Source organism: Grammomys surdaster, unplaced genomic scaffold, assembly GCF_004785775.1.
Source record: "Grammomys surdaster isolate TR1022 unplaced genomic scaffold, NIH_TR_1.0 125561, whole genome shotgun sequence".
Lineage (NCBI taxonomy): Eukaryota > Metazoa > Chordata > Mammalia > Rodentia > Muridae > Grammomys > Grammomys surdaster.
The window spans coordinates 1,067,074-1,075,504 of NW_021620408.1; the positions used below are offsets into that span (position 1 = coordinate 1,067,074).

Consider the following 8,431-nt stretch of genomic DNA (forward strand, 5'->3'; position numbering starts at 1 on the left):
TGTGTGTGCATGCATGTGTGTGTGTATTGTGATGTGCTGTGAGGGAATGCACATGTTTGTATAAGCATACATGTAAGGTGTATATGATACAGCACATGCATGTGTATAAGTGCCTGCATCACACACAAGCCAGAGGGCCTTTATAACTTCCGTCTACCCCTTAGAGCCACGGTCTCTCCCTGAACCTGGATCTTGCATTTTATTGGCTAGGTTAGAAAAGCCCCAAGGATCCTCCCGTGTCTGTCCGGCTCAGTGAGGGGGTATAAGTGTGTGTGAGACCACACCCAGGCTATTATGTGGACGTTGGGATCTATACCACTGTTTTCTCTTTTTCTCCGATCTTAACTTTGTGCCCTGAGTACTCAGACCTGGTTTCAGAATTCCTTAGGGTTCATAGTCTCTCCTGCCCCAGGACCTTTGCATGTTCTGTCTTTGCAGGGAAATTCCTCTTTGTCCTATAACATCCACGCAAACCAAACCACCATGGTATATCTGCTCGAGATCCACTCACTGCAGCGTGTCACTCTAGCATGTCTTTGTGGCATGCATGTGGAGGTCAGAGGACAGCTTTCGGGGTGGGTTCTCTCCTTCTGAGGTGGGATCAAACTGGTCATCAGGCTTGGAAGCAAGTACCTTAGCTCGCTGAGCCATTTTGCTGGCCCCTGGAAGAGATTTCGTACTGTGATTTTGAAAACCTATGGTTTCGTGCATGCTAAGCAATTGCTCTACCACTAAGCCACATCCCCAGTTCTGTTTTACTTACTTTATTTTGAGACAGAATCCCACTAAGCTGTCTGGGCCAGCCTTCAGCCTGCAGTTCTTTCTCATATTTAGAGTAAATGGGCAAGTCCAAGGGGAGTCTCTATTCCTTGCCTGTGAGTACAGGCACCATGGAAACCTGAGAAGAGACGGCAGGACTCTGAAGGGTGGGTAGGCGCTTACCTTGTAGAGTGTGAGCAGAGACAGCGTGTGCCCAGGAGGGGATGCCATAGGCTAAATGAGGAGGCGCTTAGAGGGAATTGTCATGGAAGTGATTGAAGTGGCATAAACACATGACAATAAACAAAGCAAATTTACACTGAAGATGAATAGGAAGAAAAAGTCAAACATTGAATAATCAAGAATAAATATTAAGCAAATAACTAATCCAAGTATGTGAGCGTGGCAAGAACACCTTGCACATGTGGCAGGCGGATGAGGGAGAACCCCTACTCGAGCTGGGTCTGTTTAAGGAAGCAGGGAAGATACGATGGGAGACCTAAGAACTAGGCTGACAAGCTGCTGAAGCAATAGGGAGCCACCTGATGTTACAACGAGGGCCACAGCTCTCTGTGTATGAAAGTCTTCAGAGAGCCTCAGACGATGTACCTGTCCACCAACCAGGTGGATGATGTGAGCCTCTGTTTATTGATCTGTAAAATGGGGAGAACATAACCAGTTCACAGAATCATCAGGACAACCATGTAAAACCACGCATGGAGTGGACCTAGCTGGGGCCTCACCCAGAAGGCTTGCTCAGGGCAGCTCAGAGGCAGCCCTAGGGAGCAACTTTGTCATCTTGTGACTTGAGCAAGAAGTTGTGCCCCAGGCCAGAGGCACAGGAGAGTAGAGACAAGGACAAACTTGAGACTAGGGAGGACTCAGAAGCAGAAACAATTTCCTGGATACCACATGGCTGAACTGGACTTGAATACAGCTCTTTGACACCCACTCCTGGCCTGGTTCACTGCATCTGGGCAGCACTTCCAGTTTTGAAAGTTTGTTGATAAAGCGCTGATTTGAAAGCTGGTTTGTAAAGAGCTGGATTCTCACTCCAACCCCCACCCACACACACACAGACAAAAAGCGCAAGCAATTTGAGTCAGATGGGAACAGGCAGTCGGGGAGCTGACTTTGGAACCTCAGCCTAGACAAGTTCAAGAGAGTCCCAGGAAGCTCAAAGCCTGACACCTGCTGGGCAGCAGCTGGCTCACAGATTTGCTTGCTTTGGCCAATCTTCAAAACACTGGGAGGCTTACTGATCAGACAGGGCAGGCTGCAGTGTCCCAGGCCTATTGCTCCTCTGAGGTGGGTGGTTGGGGGTCCTCAGCAAGGGTCCATGGTGTGCTTTCTCACATTCATCTGCTTCCATTTCTCACAGGCAAGCCCCCTCGTTAGATCGTCCCTGGGCAAGAGCAGGGACATGGGTTGAGGTCAGACCTTTGAAACTTCCTCAGCAACTAAAGATTGGTCCATTTGGAAACCACATCCTTACCCCACACCTTCCGGAACAAAATTATATGGACAATTCTAGAAGGGGCCTAGAATAGATATGTCCAGTACTTTAAAAAAAGAAAAAACAAATATAATACTTTTATTAATTCTTTGAGAATTTCGTGCAAGTATACAGTGCATTTTAATCATATTCACTTTTCCCTTTTCCTCAACTCTTCCCAGACCATCTCTCCACTCTCCTCTCCCTCCCAAATCCGTATCCTATGGTTTTTTGTTTCTTTGCCTTGCTTTTATAATCAGTAGGGTTCAATTTGTGCTGCCTATATATTCATGGATGTGGGGCCATCCACTGGAGATTGGTCAATCTACTCAGGGCTACCGCCCCTCAAAGAAAATGGACCCTACATCCTGCAGAAGGCCTCAACTGTCAGTAGTTCCTCCTCAGCATGGGAAGGAAGGCTGTGAGCCTTTCCCCACTTCATGCTGGAATGCAGACTGGCTTGATCTTGTGCAGCCCTTGTGCAGGTAACCACTGATACTGTGAGCTCATGAGTATCTGGTTCTGTCATGTCCAGGAGACACTGTCCTTCCTGGCAGTTCTGGAGGACGCTCCTCTGGAACTTGTCTAGGCTGGGATTCGAAAGGCAGCCAGGCATCTCCAACCTCTAGGTCTTAAAACCTTTCTGCCTCATCTTCCATGATGGTCTGAGCCGTCGAGATGACGTCTGCATTTCGACCAGTTGTGAGCTTCTGCCTTAACCATGGTCAACTGCAGAAAGAAAACTCTCTGAGGAGGTCCGAGCACCCCAGGGGTTCCTGTTTATAAGTGTATTTATTTATTGCCTGAAGTCAAAGTCACCTGGTGTGGCATAGTCAGTGTCTAACCTTTCCTAGGTTTATTTATTTATTTTATGTGTATGAGTACACTGTCACTGTCTTCAGACACACCAGAAGAGGGCATCAGATCCCATTACAGATGGTTGTGAGCCACCATGTGGTTGCTGGGAATTGAACTCAGGACCTCTGGAAGAGCAGTCAGTGCTCTTAACTGCTGAGCGGTCTCTCTAGCCCCCTTTCCTAGCTTTTTGTTTTCTTCTTTGTTTGTGGTGGGGGATGGAATATTAGGCAAGTGCTTCCCCAATCCCAAGCTGCATCTTAGCTTTCCCTCAGAGCAGAGGGAATGCTAGGACCCTGCCCACATCAGCCCTTCCCACGAAGAGGAGGAAGAAGAGGAGGAGGAGGAGGAGGAGGAAGAGGAGGAGGAGGAAAAGGAGGAGGAGGAAGCAGCCAAGCCAAATGAAACTAGAATTTGGCTCTGCAGAGCAAGTGGAAAGATCTGGACCTTTAAGGCAGTCCAGCCCACATCTCAGAAGGCTCAGTTAAGAACATCTGGCGAGGCCATTTAAAAAAGGAGCCAGCCTTAAAAGCACACGATCACACTTTTATGCTTTCCCTCTGGTTATAAAAGCCACACTCACTGGTTCCAGAAGGTTTGGAAAATGTAGCAAGCTCAGAAGAAAATGAAAAGGCTGCCCTGTGAGGAGGCCCTTGCCCTCACTACCCTCGGGGGTAACGGTGCTTAATGCCCACTTGGGTTCTGGGCCTACTCACATTCTATGGATTATACTGTACAGAAATTTTTCTTTAAAAACATTATAATAGAAGTTGGCTAGGAGTGAGTCTCTGTGTGGGGGTGATGTGACTCTGGTACACTGAGCTGGATGCTGTTTGCAAGGATGGATACGCGGAGTAAAAGTTTATCTGACTGTACACCTTGCATTTGCAAATTTTGCTTGATAAAATGAGCACTTAGGACTCTGATAGAGCCGGCTCACGGCAAAGCTGCTAAGATAGATGTGTGCAGTCCAGAGCAGTGGTGTACACCTGCAATCCCAGCACTCAGGAGGCAGAGGGAGGAAGTGGAGGGCAGCCTGGGCTACACTGAGTTAAAAGTGAGTTACACTACAGTGAGTTCAAGGTTACCCTTAGCTTCTGGCAAGAACCCATGCAAAAGACTGAGGACTGGAGGCGTGGCTTAGTGGGGAGGATGGAAGGGTGTGGTTACAGTTTATTCTTGCCCCTCATGCACAGATCCTGGGTTCTAGCTCAGCATTTCAAAAAGAAAACTAGGGCTCCATTTCACAAGTCCATCTCTGGCTGGGGCGCTGAGCCCTTTCTTTATCCCTAGTTGCAGAGGGGGTTCTGTCTCCATGCTTTTCAGCATCCATTCATGCCTGGCTCCTACAAGGAGCAACTGACTGCTGGGCTGGGCTGGGCTGCCCTCACTGGGAAGGAATGGAAACGCATCTATCAAGTTTCACAGAGATCATTTAGAGTCTGGCAGCAACACTTAGACTCCTGTGGTCCCAGGCTAGGCTGCCCAGTTCATTTGTGATGGCAAGGAGCCAGCATTCCTCCCTCTAGCCTCTGGGGCCTTTACACTATGTTCTTCCTGAATTCTTGGACAGTTCTAAGACCCAGGAGACCCTGACTGGTAGATAGTGAGCCACCAAGAGTATAGCCTATCTGCTTGTCACAATTTCCCACTTTCCAGCCACCTCTAAAGGTGGCTAAGGCAGGTGGCAAATGCGGGCAACTCTGTGTAAGCCAAGGTCATCTCAGAGGGCAGACCTTGCTTTTCCTCTTGTGGTTTCTTTAGGCCACTAGAATCCTGGGCAGACCATTCTGAAAGGAATGGCCCTCAGACAGAGCAGGCAGCCAGAGGCAGGGAAAGAAAGCCAGTTGTCTTCACCACCACGGGTCTGGGTTGGAGCTGCACTGTCTCTCTTTCTCACTAAGACTCTGGGCACAATTGACTCTGACCCTTTACTTGCAAATGGGAATCCCCAGGTTAGCCGTGGCATCGCTGTAGGTGACACCAAGCAAGAGACTGTGAGTGTAGGGCTGGTACACAGCAAGTTCCTGGAGACCGATTCTCTCTCTCTCTCTCTCTCTCTCTCTCTCTCTCTCCCTCCCTCCCTCCCTCTCCTTCCCCCCTTCCTCCCTCCCTCCCTCTCTCTCTCTCTCCCCTACCCCCTTTTCCTTTTGAGGAACACAATTATGTATCTTTCTGCATGGCGGGTAGATGTGAAAAAAAAAAACAACAGAAAACCAACCAAACAAAAATAACTTTGAACTGTACAAATGCTGAAGGTCATGTGTGTAATTACATTTCCAAAAATGAAGCAGACAGCGAGGCTGCAGATGAAGTCTAGAGAGGTCCCTAATCAAGGTCACAAAAGGAGATAGAAGCCAGGTGTGCCAGTGTTCCAGCATGGCGTGGGGCGCGTGGCATGAAGGGATGCAGGCCCAGGGTTTATGTCCTTGGTTGACACTTAAGATCTCTCTCTGTCCCCAGGTTGGTGGGTGTGTTGGTCACTTTTATATTGCTGCAAAGACACCACAACAAAGGAGACTTATAGAAAAAAAGAATTTATCTGGGAACTCACAGTTCCAGAGGATTAGAGTCTATAACTACCATGTCAGGTAGCAAGGCAGGAGACAGGCTTGGTGCTGCGGTAGGCAGTACTGAGTGCTCAGTCTTACCTACTAGACCAAGATAGAGAATGCCAAGTGGGAATGGCTTGGGATGTGAAACCTCAAACTTCATCCCCAGTGACACACCTCCTCCAACAAGGCCACGCCTTCTAATTCTTCCCAAACAGTTCTACCAGCTGGTGACCAAAGAATTCACATATGAGCCTGCGGGACCATTCTCACTCAGACCATGGCAGTGGGGAAGCAAGGGTTGGGTGGGCAGGGCTGAGTGGTAGTGAGGCCTACAGGCCTGGCAAACCCCTTCCTGTTCAACCGCACTACGGATCCCTCACCTCTGGCTCTGAGGAGTGACTTCCCCATTCCCACCCCACAGCTCCGAAGCAGGCCAGCATGGTGACCCACCCTCCTTCAGAGTACAGCTGTAGGCATTCATTTTTTTATTAATTCGCTTATTCTGCCAAAATGATGGGGCTTGTGACCTGCTCTGCATAGACCACAGATGGGAAGGACCAGGACCTCTCTCTTTGGCTTCAGAATCTGGTTGAGAGTGAACTGTGCCTTTTCACCTGCCTCAGAGTCTCTGCTTTATTGCCGTCAGTCCCCCTTTGCCTGCACTCACAGGCTGTGGAGATTTGGATTTGGGTACCTTTGGGTGCTGTCCTGCCTGGCCCTCTTGCCCTTTGGGGACTAGAAGGCAGTGCGGGAATTTTTCTGATATGGTACCAGAGGAGGGGGACATCTGATCACACTGGGAGGAAACAGGTGTAAAGTCTGAGTACCTTCCAGAACAGCCTAAGGCTGGTCTGTGTCTTGAAGTTAAATGAAGAGGGTGTTGTCAGGTGAGGTCAGAAAGAGGCAGGCAGGTGTTTGGGAGGAAGGGACGAAAATGGCAAAGGCTGAAGGTGAGTGAGAGACTCCTCTTGTCATGGTGGAGAAACAGACAGAGGCAACAGAACTGGGGGAGGCTGGTGTCATGCACAGCAGGTAGGCCTACGTTGCTGGCTGCCTGGTGAGTTAGAGTAAGTTTGCTCTGAGGTCCTGGTGTGTTAGAGTAAGTTTGCTCTGGGGTCTTGGTGTGTTAGAGTAAGTTTGCTCTGAGCTCCTGGCAGAGGACGGCTGGAGTAAAGAAGGGTAAAGGCTGCTGAGGCAGAGAAGGAGATTGCATGAAATTGGTCGTACAACTTGACAGGGGAAGGCTCATATGTTCGTGAGCTAGAGAGGGCGGGGCCATTGAATGTGACATGGCTGCGGTCCGCTGGGGCAGGTGTCAAGAAGGAAGCTGCAGAGGACATGCCGCCATGGGATCTGGCTGGGCTGTGGGGCCATCGCTGGGCAGAGGCTAGGAGGTACAGGATTGGAGAGTTTCTGAGTTAGGCTGGGGTGAAGTAAGGGGCTAACCCTGGCCATGGGAGTCAGCCAGGTCTTACTCACAGGGCTCTGAAGACCACTGAAGTGGTCACTGTGCCTGTCCACACTGTTACTGTAACTGTTCTCCCTGCTGTCCCCAGCAGGACCCTTCAGCCCTTGACATGGCCATCCAGCATGCCCTGGCAGGGCTCTACCCGCCTTTCGAAGCCACTGCCCCCACCGTCCTGGGTCAAGTGTTCCGGCTCCTGGACTCTGACTTCCGGGGAGATGGGCTGAGCTTCCTCCTGGATTTCCTCATCCCTGCCAAGCGTTTGTGTGAGCAAGTGCGGGAAGCAGCCTGCGTAAGTTGGGGAGGACCTGGGAATGCTCCCTTCGGAGGCCTGAGGGCTGGGACTGAGGAGAGAAAGAGATGAGCAAGGTGTGTCTCCCCAACAAGAAGTATGGTGCTGTGGGTAGAGTTCCCAGGAACCACTGCTGATCGAAAGGGAAAGGCCACCCCTCAGTAGAGAGAGAAGGCTACTTGACTTATGGGCTCTCTGACACCTAGGGGCCAGTGGCATTTACATTCCATCAACGGGGAAAATCCAGGTATCTACGGACCTTGCCTGGTCTTGAGGGGCCTGCCTGGGTGCTGGCACCAGGAGTGGTACCAGTTGGCTCTGGCCCTGGTGAGGTGGCTTCCACAGAAGCAACAGAGAATGTTCCAGAGCTTGCCCAAAGACACTGTCACTTTTAGCCCTGACAACCTCTTGAGATTTCAGGGTGGTGACCCTTGGGGAAAAGTGGAGAACCAAACATTTTAGGCAGAAGTGGAAAACAACTTAGTTCCTGCTCAGGCCGGGAGCTGACCCCAACCAATCAACTTGAAGATACATTCTGCTGCGTCCTGCCTCTGCCTCTCTCCATTGGCCTGCAGCTATAGCAGCTGTAAAGAGAAAAGTCCCGGGAAGAATCTTTATTGGCCAGACTGTGGTCATGTGTCCATGGCTAGACCAATCACTGTAGACCAGAGGAACTGGGTATTAAGATTGACCAGACCCCTGAGTCATTCGTGTGCTCTATCTCTGTGTCTCTGTGTCTCTGTCTGTCTCTCTCTATCTCTGCTGCCTCTCTGTCTCTCTATCTCTCTGTCTACCTGTCTCTTTCTTAGTCTCTGTCCCTGTCTGTCTATCTCTGTCTGACTCTCTGTCTCTCTCTCTGTCTCTCTCTCTGTCTCTCTCTCTGTCTCTCTCTCTGTCTCTCTCTCTCTGTCTCTCTCTCTCTGTCTCTCTGTCTCTCTCTGTCTGTCTCTCTGTCTCTCTCTGTCTCTCTCTCTCTCTCTCTCTCTCTCTCTCTCTCTCTCTCTCTCTCT

General features: G+C 50.1%; 1 protein-coding gene across 1 annotated transcript in view; it reads left to right on the plus strand.

The window, feature by feature from the left end:
- Positions 1-8,431, plus strand: part of Kiaa1755 (KIAA1755 ortholog) — a 33,311-nt gene that overhangs the window by 1,984 nt on the left and 22,896 nt on the right. The window contains exon 2 of the mRNA XM_028786586.1: positions 7,224-7,421. Coding sequence (XP_028642419.1) covers positions 7,224-7,421 — 198 coding nt within the window. The remainder of the gene's footprint in view (positions 1-7,223; positions 7,422-8,431) is intronic.